Below are 23,711 nucleotides of genomic sequence, written 5' to 3' on the forward strand. Positions count from 1 at the left end.
TATCTTTATTTTGAGAATATTTTTCTAAAGCACACAGTGGATGGTATTCGGTATATCGAGTAAAGGTTTGAATTTCATTATGAGATAGGCCTATATTATCAAGACCCTCATTCAAAATTCTTATGTGCATCATGAGTGTCCTTATTGTCACTCTCATGCATAGCATGAATGTTATCATATCTTTCATGTTCATTGACAAGATCGAAAAGAAATGAATAGCTACAATGCTCTTGAAAATCCATTTTTTTTTTCAAGAAAAGTAACATTTCTTGAAACATATAATTTGTTCTTTTTAATTTCATATAGCCTAGAAAAACACAAGGAATCGCTTTTGAAAAAAGTTTATCGTTTTTTTTGGTAAGGACAAATCATTTACAACCAAAGACTCTCAAGCTTTTATATTTGAGAGATGTTTTAAATAATTTTTTAATAGGAGAAATGTTTTCAATGGTTTTTTAAGACATCCTATTTATCAAATAAACCGTCGTAAGAGCGCCTTTGGCCCAAAACATTTTTGGAATATTGCTTGATATAAGAAGTGTTCTAGTAGTCTCAACAATATGTTTATGTTTTCTTTCGACTAGTCCATTTTGTTGAGGAATATAAGGACATGAATTTTTATGAATAATCACATGTAAGTCAAGATAACTTTTAAACACCTTTGACATAAATTCTACTCCGGAATTAGTTCTAAAGATTTTAATATTGGTTTTAAATTAAGTCTTTGTATAGCAATGAATTTTTTTTAAACAATCAATTACTTCAGATTTTTGTTTAAGAAAAAATATCCAAGAGTGTCTACTATAATCATCCACAAACACAACATAATAAAATACTCCTCCCTTGGATACAACCGGAGCATGTCCCCATACATCTGAATGTACCAACTCAAATGAATTTTTAGATATAAAATGACTAGGCCTAAAGGGTAAAGATTTTATTTTACAAATGATGTAATCTTCGTAAACAAAATCTCTTTCTTTATAACTTATAATGAAAACAAATGTAATTTGGACACACTAGGATGTCCTAGTCTTTTGTACCAATTTTTTATATCTTTCTTTTCTAGTATCTTTTGATAATTCAAGATTGTCCATAACATAAAGACCTCCTCCTCTATAGCCTCGCCCAATCGGCTTCCCGAACTGCAGATCCTATATTAAACAAGCATTAGATGAAAACAAAATTTTACATCTATGATGCACAATTTGGAAAACGGATAAGAGGTTTAAATTCAATTTTGGAACTACTCTAATATTTGGTATAAAAAAAGTTTATTGTTTTTTAAAAAACCCAAATTTTTTTAATTTTTAAGGAAGTTCCATCGACGATTGAAACATAAGAATCATTTGGGTTAGTATGACATTCGGATAATATGGACTCATTTGGGGTCATATGAAAAGAAGCACCGAAATCAAGAATCCAAGAAGTCTTACTGGGGTCACCACTTGTAGATACGGTCGCCCCCGAGAAGGAAGAAGCTTGATTTTTTAACATTGGTTGTAGTGCCTCCATGAGTTGTGCCAAGGATAATGAACCGATGAATTTGGCGTCATCTATACTATTTTTTTTAAAAGATGGTCCTACCGAAGCCACCTTGTTATCATCTCTTTGATCTTCTTTTCTTCTTTTGGGGCAAAAAGGCTTGATGTGTCCTGACTCATAACAATGGTAACATATTATTTTGCCATTTTTCTTGTATTCATGATCACCTCTTTTATCATTTTGACTTCCTTCATAGTCATTGGAATTTCTTTCTTTCTCATTATTTCTTACAAAGTGAGGAGGTTTATAACTTCTAATGTTATTTTTGAGCTTTGACATAGCAAGCACGGATTCTTCATCCCTTAAGAGAATAGTTTTTTCAACCTATTTTCCTTCATAATTAACTCTTCAAGAGTTTCAACTATGGTGGGTACACCTCCTCTATGAAGAAGGGCCGGCTTAGTCCCTTCAAATTCGGGTCTAAGCCCATTAATAAATTGATAAAAATGCTCTGTTTTAATTTATTTTTCACAGAGTTCTACATCTTGGGGCAATGTCATTTTGGCTTTAGAAGATCTAATTCATCCCAAAGAAGAGAAAGGGCATTGTAATATTCCTTAATGCTCATCTTTCTTTGAATCATAGTTCTCACTTTATTTTGCACATTGCATATGTGAGCAATTGTAAAATTGTCTATGAAGAGACAATGCGTATACAAGCACAAATACTTTATAAAAGATGTGCACGAATGCACTCACACAACACTTGAACAAAATACGCACAAAAGCGTAAAAGTAACAAACATGCACTAAGGCATGTATTTTATAGAAAAGAGCAAATGCTTGAGTCTCTCAAGCTTACTAAATACAAGGGGGGAACACCCCTATTTATACACTCACAAAGGGACCACATTGGGGGCTGCCAAAGGAGACGTTGGAGAGCCCCCAACGGTCACATTTGTGACCGTTGGGGGCTCCCAACGTCTCTATTGGGAGGCCCCCAATATGGTACGAAATTCAAGAATAAAAAAACAAAAAACAAGAAAAAAGAAAAAGAAAATTACAATGCATATTCGAATTGAAATATGCGTAAAATGGCAAATTACAAGAATACCCTTTAGGGTATTTTAGGAAGAGAAATATATATATAGAGAGAGAGAGAGAGAGAGATACATATGTTAAAATATATGTAATCATATATACATATATATGTATATATATACATATATATGTATATATATACATATATATGTATTTATCTCATCATACCCGATAAAGGGTATTTTTGTAATTCTGCCCATTAGGGACATTTTAGTCTTTTTACATGTATTTTATTTTACATTTTCTTTTTCCTTTTTATTTTTCATTTATTGTAAAATGCATTTAATGCATTGCATTGGGGTCCCAACCAAAGGAGTTGTTGGACCCCCAAAGGTCACAAATGTGATTGTTGGGGGCCCAACGAGTCTCCTTTTGGGCCTCCCAATGTTCTCTTTCTCTCTCTCTCTCTTTTCTCACTCCTTTGTGTATAAATAGAGGGGTATTCCCTCATGTAAGGTATGGCCTTTTAGGCCCTCATTCAATAAAGCATATGTAACTTATGCCTCTTCGTAGGCTTATTGTGGTGTCCCTTAGTGGACCATTTTGTTATTCCCCATTGTGGGGTTGTGTTTGTCCAATGTTGGACCTTATGAATGCATTATGCATTCTTGCAATTTATTTTCGCATACTTTCTAACATGGTATCAGAGCTCTGTTATAATCAAGCTAGTCCTTCAATGCATCGGAAAGCGTGATGTTCAAAAAATCAAAAAAGTGGTGAAGTTTTTGTTACCTATTTTCTTTCTCTATGTTTTGATGAAGCGTTTGTTATCTCTTATCTCTCTTCCTTCTACTTGGCATGTATTCTTACACTTTTCAAGTATTTAGCCCATGCATTACACATGAGAAAAACACTTGTTTTTTTTCTACCATTGAATATATATAGATATATATGTAAACATATATATACATATGTAGTATGTTTTGAAAGGAAATATATGGAAATGTATGGTTTTTTTCTAAAATAGTATTTTAACCATCATTGAACTTATTTAAGGAAACTAGATATATGTAGTATGTTTTGAATCTTGAAGCCTTTTTTTTTCAAAATAACTCTAATATATATATAACCATGAATTATTTATTCTAGATGTTTCGTCAATCATTGTCTTATCTTAATGATTTGATAATGATGTCTTATTTTATAAAATATAAACTTGTTTTTCACACACACACACACATATATATATATATATATATGATAATCGTCAAAATACAATTTGTATTTCATCTTTGATAGACATGCATATTCATGTTTGAAATTATCGATTCGTTACATGCTTAAAAATGTAAAATTTTATATAATCATTTGCATATATGCTTAAACTTGATTACAAGCATGTTTATTTTATGAGACATATGGCTTTAATTATTGCATGAGTGTTTTTTCTATGAGAATGTATGCACTTAGTCTCTCGTATTGTTTGTTTTATCTATGCATATGGCTTGGTTCCTTGTTAAAACTCTCTTGAGAACATCTTAATGCTATCAACCGAGAATGGTTCTAGATTTTTCATCTCTAGATTGTCGTGAATACATTTTGATAATTGTTTTGTAATGCTTGTTAAGCATTCTTTTACATAAATAAAATTGTTTATTCATGTGTGTTGTTCCTCTTTTACCCTTTTTATGGGTTTTGCTTAAAGTGTTTTTTAGACACATCATTTTGAGTGTTGGAAGAACTTTTGTGGAAGACCACCTTTTGCTTCATTACATGATAACTCAATGTTCTCTAAAATATGATTGTATTATGATAAATGATTTCATAACCTACTTTTGGCTTCATCCCTTAGTGGGCGTGTGCACTCGCACTTTATGTGCATGTTTATTGGTTCATTATTGAACCTATTGCATTCAAAATCATCTTCTTGTGTGGGCTCTATCCCACTTTAATGAGATATTTTCTCTATTTTATGTATGCCTTTGTGAGCATGTTGTATTATGAGAGCTTTCGTGAGCTTCCTCTTCTTACATGATATAAAAATTTCATGTGCATTATTTGCTTAGTGTTTCATAATAAGTCTTTTTTTGTATAAATTAAAGAATTGATCATGATTAAGCATAATTCGTGTTTATGCAAAATTGTTGTTATGAGACATATTGTTGTGATTAATTATATTGGACCTTTGATTCAATTTTTTAATCGGTCCTCTTTGTAAAAACTTCTATTTGGAAAATGATTCTCTTAAGTGTTTATTGCCTTTTTGTGGCATTTATATTTGTCCATCACATGTTATTTAATGCATCATTTGTTTGGCCTTATTATTGTTATATTAGAGATGTTTGTTGAGGTGAGTTATGTGCACATCGTGTTATGTCATTTTAGGTTGTCAACTTGTAGTTTGACCCTAAAATGACTTGTTATGTGATCTCTAATTATGAGTGTGTCACTCATTTATTTTTTGCCATTGTTCCTATGGATGCTCTTAATTATGTGAACCTGTGATGGATATATGATGGTTGGAACCTTAAATGTTTTAAGGTATATTAAAATCAATGTTTTATTTGTTATATGTTTGTCATTACAAGTGTTATTGCCTCAAAAGTCTTCTCCTTTTATAACTCTTATCTAAGTGTCATCATATGTAGACAAGATTTTTATTACACCTTTGTGTATTGGTAGCTCTTTGTTGGCTTTGTTCTCTTGGTCTAGTAGTTGAACACACTTGTCTTGAGTGTTATTATATGTAGACAAGGCACGTTGATTCACACCATGGTGTGTGATTTTAGTCCATGTTGGCATTTGTGTCCTTGTTCTAGTCACTGAGATGTATGCTCATGGTTGGCTTCTTTCACTCATTTCAAGTGTCATTTTATGTAGACAAGAGATGTATTGCGTTTTAGCCCATGGTTGGCTTGATACTCTTGTTCTAGTAGCTGAACATACTTGATTTTGAGTGTCTTTTTGCGAAGACAAGAGATGCTTTTGGTCCATATTGGCGTGTATTCTCTTGTTATTGTCGTTGATACACGCATTTCAAGTATTATTACACGTAGACAAGAGGTGTTTATACACACCTTTGTGTGTGTCTTTTGGCCTTTAATGGCATTATGATTATGTTCTTGTTCTAGTGGCTTATACACTTGATTTGTGGGTTTTAGAGGACTAATGAGGTAGTTGCTTGTAGTGGATGAACTATTGTTTAAATTTGTGAAATTTCATTTATATTTTGTCTTTTAAAGATCCAAGTGAATCATAGCATTAATATGCATATTTTAAAATTAAATTGACTTTTTGGCATTTAATCTGCGTATTAAGTGCTTATGGTTTTGGCCACCTTTGTATTTGATATGCATGAGTTTTTGTAATTGCAATCATTTGAGTGAGATGTTCCTAAATGTGTAAGGTTCTCTACTAAAATAACAGTTATTATTTTGCCTTTTAAGTGGACTTAAATCTTTTTGAACTTTTGTGTTTTATACACTCCTTTTATGCTCTTGACTCTTGGGTGGATGTTTTTTAGATCATGTCCTTGCAAGTTCACATATGGCATTTGTTTGGCATAGAATTTCTTCTCTAAGATGTGAGAGAAATCATTAACTCATCTTTTGTTGATAAAATGTCTCCCTATTGGTGATCTATGTGTGTTAAACATGCTTTCTTTCGTATGCTCTTATACAGATTCCCTTGGAAGCAAATTTTTCTTATGTGAACATTGTCTTCTTAGATATATTTCTAATACATGAAATTTTTTACTTAATCTTAATACAAATCTCATATTTTGTGTGTCTTTGTGCACTTGTGAGTGTTCTCCGTGCACACACTCCTTACTTCCAAATATTGATAAAACCCTCTGTAAGAATGATTTTGGGAGCCTTAGTGCTCACCTATTCTAAGAAATTCAATCTTTTGCATTTGTGGGTGTCCCCTTTGTACCTTTGGGTACTTTTATTCAAGTGTTCTTGGTGTGTCTTTGGACACGTATTCCTTTGTGGTGTTGGTGCTTGAAGTACACATCTTTGAAGGCATTTTTACATGGTTCTTGGAGATATTTTTTGGTCAAATGTTCTTAGTATGGCCTTTGTGCACTTATCTTTCTTCGAGAACTTAGTGTGTTTTATCAATGTTTAAGATTAATTCGTGTTTTGCATAAATACTCAATCAAAATGCATAAATTATCTTATGAATCATTGTCCTTCTTAATCAATGTTATGGTCTATTATCCATTTTTTGATATCTCTTATTTGATTAAGATACAAAGGTACTTTTTACTTTGAGTTCTTTTGGCTTGTTCCACAGAATCTTCAAGATGGGATGAATGAAGCATCTATGATACATCGTGAAAGGAGCTTGGGGATGATCATTAAAGACAGTTAAAGGCTGACAGATGCAAAGTTCTTTCATGTGTTATAATGATGATGACTTTCATTGAAGATTTTTTTGAAGACTGGAACCCTCCTTTTGTATCTTCAAACTTCTCGTTATCCCCACGCAAAGTTTGAGGGGGGTGTTAAAATATATGTAATCATATATACATATATATGTATATATACATATATATGTATTTATCTCATCATACCCGATAAAGGGTATTTTTGTAATTCTGTCCATTAGGGGCATTTTAGTCTTTTTACATCTTTTTACATGTATTTTATTTTACATTTTCTTTTTCCTTTTTATTTTCATTTATTGTAAAATGCATTTAATGCATTGCATTGGGGTCCCAACCAAAGGAGTTGTTAGACCCCCAAAGGTCACAAATGTGACAGTTGGGGGCCCAACGAGTCTCCTTTTGGGCCTCCCAATGTTCTCTCTCTCTCACTCTTTTCTCACTCTTTCTCTCACTTCTTTGTGTATAAATAGAGGGGTATTCCCCCATGTAAGGTATGGCCTTTTAGGCCCTCATTCAATAAAGCATATGTAACTTATGCCTCTTCGTAGGCTTACTGTGGTGTCCCTTAGTGGACCATTTTGTTATTCCCCATTATGGGGTTGTGTTTGTTCAATGTTGGACCTTATGAATGCATTATGCATTCTTGCAATTCATTTTCGCATACTTTCTAACAACATATATATATATATATATATATATATATATATATATATATATATATATATATATATATATGTATCTTTTTATATATATATATATATGTATATATATGTATACATGTACATTTAAGGATAATATTTTAACACCCCCCCCCCCTCAAACTTACGATGCGATAACCGCAAGTTTGTCAAGGAGGAAATTAAATATGGGCGAGCAAAGAACCTTAGTGAAGAAGTCTGCTAGTTGATACTCAAACGTCACGTACGGGAGATCAATGACCTTCAAGTATTCTTCCCTGACATAATGGCAGTCCATCTCTATATGCTTTGTTCACTCATAAAAGGTATGATTCTTGGCAATATAAATTGCACTTTTGTTGTCACAGCATAGCTTTGTTGGTTCTCTGATCAACACTCCCATATACGACCAATCCATACAATTTCCATGGTAGTGGATGCCATGGCTCTATATTCGGCTTCGGTGGATGATAGAGAAACCTTCTGTTGCTTTTTACATCGCCAAAAAATCAGTGACTCACCTAGAAAGACACAAAAGCCAGTGGTGGAGTGACAGTTATTAGGGTCACCTTCCCAATCTGAGTCAGTATAAGAAATTAACTTTAATTCAGAAGAATATGATAAAAATACTCCCTTATTTACTGTTCCCTTTAATTATTTGATGATGCGAAGAACAACACTCATATAAACACTTGTGGGAGCATGTTGAAACTGACTGGCTATGTGAATAGCATGAGACAGATCAGGCCGAGTGATGCTAAGATACATCAACGAGCCTACCAATTGCTTGTAAGGAGTAGGGTCGGTCAGAGGAATTCCATCATCAATTTTCATTTTTTATTCCATGACTTCACGAGTGTCGCAGACTTTGTCATCAGAAATTCCTGACCTGTCAATAATCTCATAAGCAAGTTTAGACTGAGATAAGAAATAACCACGTCGAGAATAAGCAACTTTAATTCCCATAAAGTATGTCAGAAATCCTAAATCTGACATCTCAAATTTCGAAGTCAAGACAGACTTAATACCCTTGACTCCTTGAACATCATCACCTGTAATTAACATATCATCAACATAGAGTAATAATATTACAATCCCTGCATCAGATTTTCTAGTAAACAAAGCAGTAACTTTATCTTTAGGAATCTTCATGCCTGGTGGGGCATCCATATAAACTTCTTCATTAAGATCATCATTCAAAAAGGCATTTTTCACATCCATTTGAAAGATGTTCCAATTTTTAATAGACGCAATAGTGATAAGACATCTTATTGTAACCATTCGGGCTACAGGAACAAAAGTTTCTTCATAATCAATACCATATTCTTGTCCATACCCTTTTGCGACTAAGCGAGCTTTGTATCTCTCCAGAGATCCATCGCTCTTAGTTTTAACCTTAAAAACCCAACGACAACCTATAGTTTTCTTTCCTATAGGTAGAGTTTGGAATTCCCATGTCTTAGCTTTCCTAAGAGCATTGAGTTCATTTTGCATAGCTTCTTGTCATTCTATACGTTTTTTAGCTTCTATGGCAAGCCCTATATCTGGGTGAAAATGAATCAAAAGAAACGAAACCAGTTGGAGGTCTCCTATTCCTTTCGGATCTTCTGTGGTCAATAGTAGGAACAGACTCACTATATTGATCAATAGCACTTCTGAAGGTATCTTAATTTCTACGAGAATAGGTTATAGGGCCACTTGAAATTCTACCTTCTTGGATATTAGGTGGGTTATATTCACCATTATCAACCCCATTTTCCTCATCATGTTTTGATGATACGTCATCATCACTAGATATATCATCATTGCTAGACAATAAGTCAAATAAAAAAGAATAAACATTTTCTTGTTGAGAAACATCCTTTTCAAAACAACTTTCGTTTTCTAATAATGTCACATTTCTTGAGACATATAACTTATCATTTCTAAGGTCATAACAACGAAACCCTTTTTGAGTTTTGGAATATCCAAGAAAGGCGCAAGGAATAGCCTTGGGAGAGAGCTTGTCATTGTTATTTGTAAGTATAAAACACTTACAACCAAAGACTGTAACCTAGTATAATCAGGTTCTATCTTATGTAATACTTTAAAGGGAGATATCTTCCCCAAATTCCTAGATGGTAAGCGATTTATAAGATACACAGAAGCAAGAGCTGCTTCGGCCCAAAAGTTTTTAGAAATATTTTTAGATATAAGAAGGGTCCTAGTGGTCTCGATGATGTGCCTATGTTTCCTTTCGGCCAACCCATTTTGTTGAGGGGTTTTAGGAGAGGACCTTTGATGAATAATACCACTATTCTCAAGGTATTCCTTAAACTGATTGAAGAGATATTCTCCTCCAGAATCACTTCTAAATATTTTTATGTTAGAGTTGAATTGATTCTTGATCATTATATGAAAAGTTTTAAAACATGAAAAAACTTCATGCTTATACTTAAGAAAATAAATCCATGAATATCTGGAGAAATCATCCACAAAAATTACATAATAAGAAAAGCCTCCTTTTGAAACAACTGGTGTGGGTCCCTAAACATCTGAATGAACAATTTTGAAAGGTTTAGAAGAGAACATAGTTTTTTGCTCAAAAGGCAAACTTCGCATTTTTCCCAGAATGCACTCTTTACAAGAAAATGAACTTTTATAGTGGTGATATTAGGATGACCAAGTTTTTTGTGCCACACATTTACATCTTTGTGTCGGGCGACATTACAAAAAGTTTTTGGAACTTGAAGAGAGTCCATATAGTATAAGTCTCATTTTCTAAAGTCTTCCCCAATCAATTTCCCGGACCGGTAATCTTGTATTAAACATTTATCAAAAGAGAATTTAATACTGCAACCATGGTCCGAGAGTTGAGAAACAGATAGAAGATTTAAGTTTAGCTTAGGTATAAATCTAATTTTTGGAATAAAAAAATCTTGAGTTTCAAAATTACCTATGCCTTTAATTTCAAGTGAGGTTCCATCTGCAGTGGAAACAAAAGATGGAGAAATATTTTTTTAATAATCGGAGAGAGAATATATGTTTGGGGACATATGAAAGGATGCACCGGAGTCCAAAAGCCAAGAGACTTTACCTGGGGGGAAGAGGTAGACATGGCAACACCTGATGTAGCTCCCTTGAGGAGAGGTTGAAGAGCTTCTACTATTTGACTTAGAGAGAGAGGTACACTTAAGATGCCTCCTCCTTCTGCGGTGTACTGGTGGTGGCCATGGCAAGAAGCTTCTTCCATTTGGGACATATGGGCTTGATATACCCAGGTTCTTTACAGAAATGACAAATAATTTTGCTATAGTCCTTTTTTTCCTCTTTGCCCAATATTTTCAACTTGATTTTGTGGTTTAAAATAAGGAGGACGATAGGTTTTTACATTGTTGCCGGGTCTTGATACGGCATTGACCCCATCCTTTTCTTCATAATTATAAGGAACGGCAAGAACATTTAATCCTTGTTTACTTAAACCCATACGAAACTCCGCCTGTGTAGTTATACACTGCCGGTCCCAAGCCCGGATAAAGGAGGAGGGTTGCGGTAGGCCTGTGACAGCCAGCATAAAAACTTTGTCATATCCTATGAAAATGAACCAATATGAGAATTTCGTTGGGGCGTTCCCTACTGAGCGACGCGCTGTACTCTCTAGGCCCGGAGGCAGTGATAAATGTGCAAGGGTTGCTAGGTCGTCGCCCAAAAGTGACGCGTCACACCGGCGCCCGGGTGTGGTGTCAAATAGGCAAGGGTTCCCTCACTTTGTTGGACGGGTGGGGGTAAAGAAGTTAGTCCAAGACCATAAAATTAGGTTAGCCACTTGGAACATAGGGTCTTTAACTGGTAAGTTGGTAGAGTTAGTAGATGTTATGTGTAGGAGAAAGATTGATATTTTATGTCTTCAAGAGACCAAATGGGTAGGTGAGAAAGCTAAAGTGATAGAACCTTGGGGATATAAGATTTGGTATACAGGAATAAATAGGAATAGGAATGGAGTAGGGATTGTTATGAGTCGTGAGTTTATAGATAATGTAGTTGAGGTCCGTAGGAAGGGTGATAGAATTTTACTTATTAAATTAGTATTAGGTACGGATATTATTAATATTATTAGTGTTTATGCACCTCAAGTAGGTTTAGATGATTCCATTAAGCATCAATTTTGGGAAGATTTAGATGGAGTAGTACAAGAGACATCTTATGGAGAAAAGCTTTTCATCGGCGGTGACCTTAATGGACATGTAGGCATTAGTAGGGAGGGATTTGAGAATATCCATGGAGGCTATGGTATAGGAGAAAGAAATGAAAGTGGAGAAAGGATTTTAGATTTTTGTTTGTCCTATGATATGATCTTAGCAAACACTAGGTAAGGATACATCATGGTGGAACGAGGATGTCAAATTAGCTATTAAGGTTAAAAGAGAGTGTTATAGAAATCTAAGTAAGAGTCGTGATAATGAGAATTTGGAGAAGTATATGATAGCAAAGAAGGAAGCTAAAAAAGTTGTTCGAAACGCGAGGGCTAAGGTATATAAGGAGGTTTATGACAAGTTGGATACCAAAGAAGGCGAGAAGGATATTTATAGGCTTGCAAAGATGAGAGATAGGAAATCGAAGGATTTGGGTATGGTTAGATGTATCAAAGATGAAACGCAAAGGGTTTTAGTCAAAGATGAGGAGATTAAGGAGAGATGGAAAGATTATTTTGATAAGCTATTTAATGATAGTCATGCTCAAGATCTTGGAGACTTCTCCATTCCTTTTCATGAGATAAATCGTGACTTCATGCGCAAGATTCAAAAGAAAGAAATTGCAGAGGCTTTGAAGAAAATGAAATCAAGAAGGGCAGTTGGCCCAGATGGTATACCTATCGAGGCTTGGAAATGCTTGGGAGAGAAAGGTTTAGAATGGTTGACAAATCTTTTTAACTTGATTTGGCGAACAAATAAGATGCCTAATGAGTGGAGGAAGAGTACTTTGGTGCCTTTATATAAGAATAAGGGTGATATACAAGATTGCACAAACTATCGTGGTATAAAACTCATGAGTCATACTATGAAACTTTGGGAGAGGGTGATTGAGTCTAGGTTGAGGAAGGTTGTCATGATATCGGAGAATCAATTTGGTTTTATGCCTGGAAGATCAACTATGGAAGCTATACATCTTCTTAGACAACTTATTGAAAGATATAGAGAGAGGAACAAAGATTTGCATATGGTTTTTATTGATTTAGAGAAGGCATACGATAGAGTACCTAGGGACGTTCTCTGGTGGACAATGATGAAGAAAGGTGTTTCTCTTAAGTACATTAGTATAATTAAAGATATGTATGAAGGAGTAGTAACCAATGTCCGCACTTGTGGAGGGGTGACAACCAATTTTCCGATAACGGTTGGGTTACATCAAGGATCTGCTTTAAGCCCTTTCCTATTTGCGATAGTGATGGATGAGCTTACGAGATCAATTCAAGAAAATGTACCATGGTGTATGTTGTTTGCTGATGATATTGTTTTGATTGATGAGTCTAGAGCTGGGGTTAATGCTAAGTTAGAATTATGGAGACAGACATTGGAAGCTAGAGGTTTTAAGTTGAGTAAGAGTAAGACTGAATATATGGAATGTCGGTTTAGTAAGCAACGAAGTAGTGATGGGAGTGTAGTGAAGCTTGGTGAGCAAGATATACCGGTGAATGATTATTTCAAATATTTGGGATCCATCATTCAAAAGTATGGAGAAATTGATGGAGATGTAAATCATAGGATAAAGGTTGGGTGGATGAAATGGAAAAGTGCTACTGGAGTGCTGTGCGATCGTAGAATGCCATTGCGGTTGAAGGGAAAGTTTTATCGGACGACTATTAGACCCGCTTTACTATATGGTACGGAATGTTGGGCTGCCAAGAGACATCATATTCAAAAAATGAGTGTAGCTGAGATGCGGATGCTTAGATGGATGTGTGGAAATACAATAAAAGATAAGATTCGGAACGAAGAGATACGTAAGAAGGTAGGTGTTGCACCCATTGAAAATAAGATGCGAGAGAATCGTTTACGGTGGTTTGGACATATTCGGCGAAGGCCTAATGATGCTCCAGTTAGAAGGTTGGAGAAATGGGAAAATATATTAGTTAAAAGAGGTCGGGGTAGGCCTAGGAAGACTTGGATGGAGATGATAGGAAAGGATATGAATGCTTTGAACCTCACCGAGGACATGGCGTTGGATAGAAATGATTGGAGGAAAATGATTCATGTGGAAGACCCAAAATGAATTTCTTTTTTGGTTCATATCGCTGACCCCAATTGTTTTGGGATGAAGGCGTAGTTGTTGTTGTTGTTGTTGTTGTTACTTAAACCCATACGAGTCTCTTCACCACTTAACTTGGTGAGAACATCTTCAAGAGAGGGAAGAGTAAAAGATGATAAAAGAGATGACCTTATTTGCTCAAATTTGGGCCTTAGCTCATTCAAGAAGTTGAAGAACCGATCTTCTTCAAGTTGCTTGTGACGAAGTTCAATTGCTTCTCCACTCCATTTAGGCTCGAGCATAACAAGCTCATCCCAAATAGAAGAAAGGTCGGCGAAATATTCTCTAATAGTCATGTCACCTTGTTGAAGAGTAAGAGCTTTCTTTTGGAGGTAATACTTGTGTGATAGGTCTCTTGAGGTATACATTTTTTCAAGATAATACCCAACTTCCAAAGCTTTCTTGAACTTGATAATATTGGCATTAATCTTGGTTTCAACCGACGAAAAAACCCAAGAAAGAATCTTAAAATTCTTCATTTCCCATTCGTCATGTTTCTTAGAGTAATCCCCAAAGCGCTTTGGTTCTTTCATCTCCCTCAAGAATGTTGATTTCTCCATCTTTAACAATAGTAATCTTTGGTTCGGGTTCCAGGATTGTGCGATTTTCTCTTGGTACGATTGTCCCCACAAACCCTTCCCTTTTATGTGGGCCTCCATGTTTCCGACCCAAATATGATAGTTGGAACCATTTAGTTTAAAGCCGAGAGGAGAGGACTCTTTTTCGCCCATTAGAGAGTAAAGATAGAGGAAGAAAATCGTACCAAGAGAAAATCTTTAGGCTTTACTTGCACAAGATTCTTCTAAAATATTGGAGAAGCAAGATCCACCACTTCAATCTTTAAAACACCAATGGCACGTTTTTCGAGACACCCGAAAACAAGGAATCCCGCGATCCTCTATCACCAACCTAGCTCTGATACCATGTAAAATTGTTTATGAAGAGACAATACGTATACAAGCACAAATACTTTATAAAAGATGTGCACGAATGCACTCACACAACACTTGAACAAAATACGCACAAAAGCGTAAAAGTAGCAAACATGCACTAAGGCATGTATTTTATAGAAAAGAGAAAATGCTTGAATCTCTCAAGCTTACTAAATACAAGAAGGGAACACCCCTATTTATACACTCACAAAGGGACCACATTGGGGGCTCCCAAAGGAGACGTTGGAGAGCCCCCAACGGTTACATTTGTGACGGTTGGGGGCTCCCAACGTCTCTATTGGGAGGCCCCCAATATGGTACGAAATTCAAGAATAAAAAAACAAAAAAGAAAAAAAAGAAAAAGAAAATTACAATGCATATTCCAATTGAAATATGCGTAAAATAGAAAATTACAAGAATACCCTTTAGGGTATTTTAGGAAGAGAATATATATATATATATATATATATATATATATATATATATATATATATATATATAAATAGAGATACGTATACATATATATATGTACATTTAAGGATAATATTTTAACAGCAATATCATTGAGACTATACATATCTTTAAGATACTTTCATGCATCATTAGCAAAGTCAAATTTCGCTAAGCTAGAGCATTTTTTGATATCAACAATATTGATGAGCCATACAATTATCTTAGAATGACCAATCCTCCACTCTTTCTATTTTTTCTTATATTCGGTGACTGCCTTAGATATCTCTTCTCCTCGAAGAGTCACTTCCTTTCCATTCTCAATCTTGGTAAGTATAAGTTTAGGCCCTCTTTCTGTGCCATCAACCAAACCCAATAGACCATTTTCTCATATTTAATTTTCACTATGGATGCCCACATCACATAGTTAGTATCATTGAGTTGCACGGGAATGGAGACGATCACTTCTTTTTCATCCTCCATGTTTTACAATAATGAGAAAGAGAGGGAGAGAGAAAGAGGAAGATGGCAAAAATTTTGTTGAGATCATTGATAGTGCGCTTTCCGATGCAACAATCCCACGAACCGATGCTCCACCAATCTCACGATCTTCTTCTTGGCCTTTTAGAATGAATAACAACTCAAGAGTACCAAAGCTCTGAAACCATGTAATGAAATGAAACAAAAGCAAACAAGTGTCACTTATAGACTTACAAGAATACAACTAATCCAAGAAGAACACTTGATTGATCAAGCCACACTACCCACACAAGGGTAAAATAAATGTTTTTGCATTTTATAAAATGCTCAAAATGCATTAGAGTATACAAGGGCTTGAAGCCCTATTTATAATAGACAAGGAACATAGGGAGCAGCCCAACTAGCCAACTAGCTGTTGGGCTGCTCCCAACAGTCTCCAAAAGCTAGTTGGAGCTGTCCCAATCACTGTACAAAATGGAAACTACAAAAACAAACAATAAACAGTCAACCCCTAATGGGTTGACTCCTATTACAATGTAAAATGACTGGAATACCCCTAATGGGTATTCCAGTTTACATACATATGGACATACATATATATATTAGAAGCTTATCTTAACAGCACCAACTTTGCTTCTAATTTTGATCTCATCCTACTAAACTTCAACAAGCATATATGTGAACGCAGAGCTTTAGAATTGACATTGAGAAACCTGGATTAACCAATTTGACAGAATAATGGTTCCAAAAAGGAGAAAACAATGAGCAGCTGCATGAGCTTCCAAAAACACCAAAAATGGAAAATATTCTTAATAAGAAACACATTACAGTTTCTGTAAAGAAATAAAGGGCACCTGTGGTAAGCTAAATGCTGTGCTATTGTCACCCATAATTTCCAAAGAATCACGTATCTGGTTTACCTGATTAACCACAAACCAACCAATACCTCAGATGTACATATGTCAACAATCCTAAATTACTACAAGGATAAAAGTCTAAAGAATATTACCTGTTCAATATTTTGATCACCTGCAAGAAAGCATGCACATATATCAATTCAAGTTAACTCTTTGTATGAGGTAGGACACATAGATTCTGTGATACAAAGTGTTGCTCAAAGTCCAAACTGACCATTGTAATTGGGGACCCTATGAAGTGCTTCATTAACCATTTCTTGAACAGATTTGCCTTCTGTAGAACATATCATCCTAATGAGAACCTTTGACAGGTATTACACACATGCACATTCATGCAAAAACAGACAGATCATAAACAAGCTCAAAGTACATGGAAAATGATCATCAAGCCACTTTCCCATCCCTTTTAAAGCCAAATTGAACACCCAAGTTTATTATAAAAATTAGAGTGGCAAGCTGTTTGTGCATTGCACCAACCCTTCAATACTATCAAAATGATCACAAATAACTATACGACAATGAAATCAACTACTTTCATGTACTCCTCCCATTACTTTGCATTTCCTGCCTGTCATTTCTTAAATATTGTCATTGCTCCTCTCATCACTTTGCATTTCCTGTCTGTTATTTCTTAAGTAACTTCACCAATTGCCAATCGCTTATGTCAAATTACACCAATTTCATTCAAATATATCACCTATAACTAGGTTCAATAAAAAGCTTATTTCCCATTATATTTTCAAGTATCATGACTGTGCCAATGGAGCAAATTCTTCAACATAAATAATATAAAAACGAAGTTCATTGTTTGCCATATATATCCAGGAAATGGCAAACAAATCTTGATTGAATGGTGCATCAGAAATAAAACTGAAAATAAGATAGTGAAACCTGAAAGAGAGGAATGGAAGAAGAAACATAAGCTGGAAGTGAAGTCTGAGAAAGAAAAGAGGAAAATTTAACATAGGAAGAAGAAATAGCCAAAACCACACATCACAGACATATCAAGTGAACAAAAAAGCTCCTATCACATATTTTTTAGTTAGATAAAGATGAATTCTGATGATGTCCAAGCAGCCAGAGTCCAAAAATGCATCATAGTGCAAATTACAAAAGGCCAAGTTTAGCAGCTCGAAAAGAGAATACATGCAATGCCACCTAGAAAATATGTAGAGAACGTAGAAAGCATAAAAAAGTGCATGGACAATTTTATCCCAGGTGCAAGACCAATAAATATTTGCTGATTTTAAATTGTTGGACGTTATGGAGGAGAAAATCTACATGTCATATGGCTGAATAACTTTTTTCGAGAACCACTTCAAACTTACGAAGAAAATCCCGTTGAATTAGCCACAATAGCTTAGCTGGCTCAAATGCCACATCTTGTCCCTACAGAATGTCAAATCAATCAAAAGTGTATAGAAACCAAATTATATCATTTGTTCCAATGAACATAAAATCACATAATGGGATCCAAAAATCACCTTAACTCTAGTCACCCAGAAATTGCAGCAGAGAAAACAAACCACAAAAACTGTTAGTTACATTAATATGTATGCAGCAAATATGGTACACCAACTTGCATTGTAAACCTTTGCATGCATTTGGGTGTTTTACATGTTTTTTTTTTGTGTGTGTGTGTAGGTGAAGAGTGAATGCATGTCTGTTTATACAAGAAACCTTTCCATGGGGCACAAACCTTCCGTAGAACTCTTCAGCAAGCTCCACCGCAAAAGATAATCGAGATATGTCAGCCTCACGTATCTAAAATTCCACATCCGAGAGATAAAACATACATAAGCAACAGACAAGTTTCAATGACACCAAGTATACGCAGAGACCTATGTCACAGGGATTCGGCTAGCAGGGTGCCGCACCCGCGTCGACGCGACTCGATGCGGGTGCGGGTGCGGCACCGGGTGCGGTCAACCCAATCCTGGGTGCATTGACCGCACCCAGGGTCATTTCGGTCCATTTTTGTTTGGATTTTTTTTTTAAAAAAAATTTGCCCTACGAAATGGGCTACATAATTTTTAAAAAAAAAAATTGGACAGCTGTGCTGCTCTTGTTTTATAAATGGGCACTTGTATCCACAACATCTGACGAGCTTTGTTGGCATCCCATGCTATTCCTGCCTCCAAACAATTAATTCACAGCGTTGGAAAACATACTGTTAACTTGGAAATGATGATCCATCTTCCTCAAAAATTAAAACCAAAATTTAAGAGCCTTTTGAAGTCTTTATGCTTCAACCAACAAAATCCTTTTTCGTCAAGGATTTTCTCTCTCCATAATAAATGATAATGGTGGTGGTAGAGCCTTGGTGGCTATTAGTATTCACTTTTCTCCTGACAAGATGGGTGCTCTAGCCGTAGCCTTGTGTAGACCTCTCTTTTCCACATGTCAAATCCAATAAATTTCTTTTAGCTGTCATCTGTGTGCAACTGTATATAAAATAAAATTTGAAGAACGCTAGGCAGTGACGTGGCAGTGGCGCCGTAGGCCTCGTGAAGACGCTCTCTCCAACAAACCACGTCAAACCTTTCGCTTATATTTTTTTTTCGTGAAGACCAGGGAGTTTCAGACATGATTGAATCATGACAGTCAGCAGAACGCAGCAGGTTGGGTCGATCAGATTGCCAATCCTTTCGGTTCATCAATTTTGTCCCGTTGAGCTAAAGTACACAACAAGCAGAACGTGGGTAAGAAGTCTTCAAACAAACACACCAGCAAAAAAAACTGAACCCCGACCCGCACCGGGGGAACCCCCGACCCCTTCTATATATATATATATATATATATATATATATATATATATATATACATTTTTGCCCCTGCCGCACCCCCGCACCCGGGTTTTTTGGAAGTGCCGAATCCCCGCACCCGCACCCATGTGACATAGGCAGAGACTGACAGAGACATATAGCCAATCAAGCTAAACAAATCACAGCCAAAAGAACACACCGTTTCAGGAAGATTGTATATAAGCACGGAACTCATAACAGTAGCAAGAGCAAAGATCCTGCAGCTCAATTGTGCACCATATTAGGAACCATAAAATGTAGAAAATAGTGAGTTTAATGCTGCAATGAGCCTGTATCATGTCAAGATGACCTAAATCATAAACTTACCGGTCATCATACACATTTGATTTACCGACACTTTCAAATCCTTCTGTATCAAGGTATACCACGGATGTTTTCACCCCATCAATAACCATCTCCAGAGGAATGCCCCATACCCATATCCCTGAAATAACAGAAAGAATGTCAACAATCAACGATCAGGAAGAACATCAGAAAATTCTGGTCTACCAACCAAGGGGGTAAGAATGTTCAGCTCATTCACAAGAAGCCAGTCAATAAGGAGATATGATCAACTAGAAATGTTTATAAAAATCTTGCTCCCATACCTTTCGTTTTTGTATCACGCATATGGCCAACACCAAAACCTGCAATTCTCAAAACAACGTAACAATCAGAAGGCATGAAAATACAAAGCTAAAAAGTTAGAGACCAAATATCGGGTTTTGGATAAATAAAACACAGACCTTCATAACATGAAAGAGAGAGAAGTTGATTTAGAAGAAAGGATTTTCCAGAACGGTAAGGACCAATAACCTGAAACAACAATAATATTTTTTCTAAGCACTTAAATGGAGCATACACACACAGAGATGCACACAAGTGTGTATTCAACCGATCACACACACAAAAGGGCAAGCATTAGTACAGGTGCTCATGCCTATGAAGCCCAACAGCTATTCGAATTTTAAATACATCCACACTGCCAGCCACCATGCCCAATGGGTCCATGATAAGAAACAAATGCTATCAGTGAATATCCAGTTTCTTCATACCAAATGTATAAATCCAACCTTATTAAATAAATATAACTAAAAGACTGAACTTTTCAAACCTTGAAAATACTACTAATCACAAAACAACAAATATACTCTAATTGCAAGGAGTACACTGATGTTTATCTCTCGTCACAGATATCACCGATAAATCGAAAATATAGACTTTATAAAACATTTTTTGGAAAAGCAATTTCAAAGGTAAAATATCGTCATATTTTCACAAAAGATTCTATTGCAATAATATTGTGATATTGTCAGTTATTTTTTCTTTTCTATATTTTAGATATGTTTTTTCTTCCTTCTTTTGTACTGTTTACTTATTTATTTTATTATATTTTATACATGTGTATTGTATTATCTAAACATATTATTTTCTTACCTATTTCTGCTATTTTATATTTTTTTAAATTCTTTAAGTGCCGAGATTTTTCCCGAGAAAACCTATATTATCAGGAGATTTGCCTTGCCAATCTATGTAGCCAAGACCAATATTTGTGTCTGTGTTTATCACAGCTATGTACATCTTTATGAGAAGATAAATCTATTGCAGTTCATTTATTTAAAAAGACAAGACACTTTCTGAATTTCATAACCTTCAAACCTCAAATCCTTCTTAGAATTTGCCATTGGCCCGTTTAGAGTTGTTTAATGTACTTCTGCCATGTAGCAAGGGAATCTTACCATCTCCTCATAAAGCACATAACTAGTAGAAGCAACTTATTGGTCTCTTTCTCACCTATATCATGCACCCGAACAGGTTTCGAATCATTTGCTGCATACTTTCTAGTTTCTCCTCACTTCCTACCTACTTAGTAATTTTCTCAATCATTGAAGGTTAATTATGAGTTGGAAGTTACTGTACCATATTCCCCTTTACAACGTTTTTGTCCACACTAGCGAACCAACACATATTCAACAACTTCCACAGAGAGAGAGAGAGAGACAGTTATTTCCAATGGAAAGATGCTGCAACACAGTGCCAAGGTTGAGAGGGAGAGAGAGAGCACGTAAGCATAAGCACTCAGATAAGGCACATAAGAGTACCGCTATGGAAGAATCACAGCTAGCTAATCAAATGAACATTAATCATCTTTGAAAACAAGACTTTCACAACCAAAACGTTGTAGATCTTAGAAAGCAATATCATGAATTACAGCATTCAACAAGCATTACAAATGTTAAACAAAAACCTGATATCTAACTTACTGCAACAGCTGCAATAGGGTTGGTTATTTTTTCCATTTCTTCTAACCCCTCCTTTGCAATACGAAGCTTTGTATGTCCAGGATCAGGCTCCACGATTGGGAATCTGCAAATAAAGTACCAGTAGTAAGCACCCAGACGACTCAATGGTGCAAAAGGCAACAAGATCATACCAACAATGCAATAACAGGAAGGAAAAAAATTAAAAATAATAATAATAATAGTAGAAATAGCATGATGCAAGCAAGAACGGATGCCATGTAAAAGATGAAGATATGAGCAAGTCCGGATAAAACTCATCGCCATCTCAAGACCTAAATACTGCTAGATGAAAATAGTATAATATCTGCAAAAGGCAAGCTCAACATGCCAAAGTTCAAGAATACCCAAAGGTGGTATAAATGTCTATGCAACCAGCATCCATGCTTGTTCTTCAACGTACGCCTAGCATATTTATTTTGAAAACTATGAGTGTTTATAGGATATAGTCTTTCAGTTGTATAGATGCACATGTAGGGGTTGTGTGAATGTTTGAATACAACTCTTCAACTGGAAGTTTGTTTCATCTTCTAGCAAGGCCTGAGAAAGTTGGGATGTTTTTCTATTACTATATTGCTTTAAAAAATCGAGGAACAGACAGAACAATCGACTCGTGATGCTTCACAGCTTCCCCATACATCTGTATTTGTGTTCAACCAAAACAAACTACTCTCTTTCCAATGCTGGTCTATTACACAATCCAATTTGATATGCCACTATCAACACAATTAATCCATTCGACTTGGATAATGCATTTGTAAACTCCCATCGTCGACCCCTAATTTCTCCTTAAGTGGACAATACCTAGCATGCCTACTTGCAACCAATTTATTCGTCCAGAACAAAAGTCACTAGAACAAACCATCGGAAGTCTCAAATTCGCACGAAAACCAACCTAATCCGACTATAAAGACAACACAATTAAGTCACAAATTGAGAGCTGTCATCATTTACCATTTTCAACAAGAGTCAGTATGCAACAAATATTCAAAAAAATTCAAACAAGAGCAAAAGAATCGTCATCGAACTGAAACAGAAAGCTTCAGACATTCAAAAAGCGATCAAAAACCTTAATTTTTCATGTTATTACACAGAAACGCATCCAGCATTTTGACAAGGAACAAGAGAACAGCAAAAAATTCTGCAGAAGCGAAGCAGCAGCAAAGAAAACAAATACTTACGCCCGACGGAAATCATCTGGCACAGAGATCACGGGAACGGAAGAAACGACGAAAAAGAAGAATACGACGATTGACGCACGGACGGAAACCTCCATTTCTCCACAGAATCAATCCCTCCAAATCTCGAATCGAAGAAGCAGTCCGGACGATCTTGACGAGAAACGCATCGATCGGTTGGTCCGCGCGCTAAGAAAAGCATACGGCGGCAAGCGCATTGATCTAAAGAATAAAGGAAAAGGATCGAATGGCGCAGATCTGGCGCCTCGATAGATTCTTCCTTCTCCGCTAATCCGTCACTTATTTCCTTCTTTTCCCTGTCTTTCCTTTCTGGTCGTCTCCTTTTTTGCTGGTTTTCAAACGAACCGGAAAACTGCCCCTCGGCTTCCGGGAAAACCGCTATTACAGTGAAGAAGAGAAGCTCATGCGCGCGCGAGAGAGAGAGAGAGAGAGACGTGGCGCGCAGTCTCCACGGGCAGAGGAGAAAGGTTTGGATGGTATTTATACTGCCTTGGGTTTTCACGGGGAGAGAGACGGACGTACCAAGGAGTGTTGTTTAAAAGGATCTTGCCCTGACACATCATGTCGGAGGATCCTAGGTTGATCTTAGCCGTTCAACTGATGCATCTCGACGGTTAGGATCAGTCTACATCCAATAAAAATATGGATAAATTCTAACCATTTACCTGAGAGTATATGTAATATGTCATAAACATCGTGGGTTTTAAAAAATTTATAAATGTTATTTTTACTTAAATAATTATATTTTT

The 23,711-nt window shown here is 35.8% G+C and overlaps 1 protein-coding gene across 1 annotated transcript in view; it reads right to left on the reverse strand.

Annotated features, from left to right (window-relative positions):
- The window catches only part of LOC149831665 (uncharacterized), an 82,919-nt gene extending 59,510 nt beyond the window's left edge, over window positions 1–23,409 (reverse strand). Inside the window, exons 1-12 of the mRNA XM_090014054.1 lie at window positions 22,945–23,409; window positions 21,728–21,830; window positions 20,210–20,279; window positions 20,072–20,110; window positions 19,791–19,908; window positions 19,624–19,681; window positions 18,359–18,423; window positions 18,144–18,150; window positions 17,988–18,048; window positions 16,874–16,933; window positions 16,752–16,771; window positions 16,597–16,662 (exon numbers count right to left, since the gene is read on the reverse strand). Of these exons, the coding sequence (XP_089870180.1) occupies window positions 16,597–16,662; window positions 16,752–16,771; window positions 16,874–16,933; window positions 17,988–18,048; window positions 18,144–18,150; window positions 18,359–18,423; window positions 19,624–19,681; window positions 19,791–19,908; window positions 20,072–20,110; window positions 20,210–20,279; window positions 21,728–21,830; window positions 22,945–23,039 (762 nt within the window). The 5' untranslated portion in view covers window positions 23,040–23,409. The remainder of the gene's footprint in view (window positions 1–16,596; window positions 16,663–16,751; window positions 16,772–16,873; window positions 16,934–17,987; window positions 18,049–18,143; window positions 18,151–18,358; window positions 18,424–19,623; window positions 19,682–19,790; window positions 19,909–20,071; window positions 20,111–20,209; window positions 20,280–21,727; window positions 21,831–22,944) is intronic.
- Between the last annotated feature and the right edge of the window lie 302 nt (window positions 23,410–23,711).

This window comes from Nuphar pumila, chromosome 7 (genome assembly GCF_984573655.1).
Source record: "Nuphar pumila chromosome 7, dmNupPumi1.hap1.1, whole genome shotgun sequence".
Taxonomy (NCBI): domain Eukaryota; kingdom Viridiplantae; phylum Streptophyta; class Magnoliopsida; order Nymphaeales; family Nymphaeaceae; genus Nuphar; species Nuphar pumila.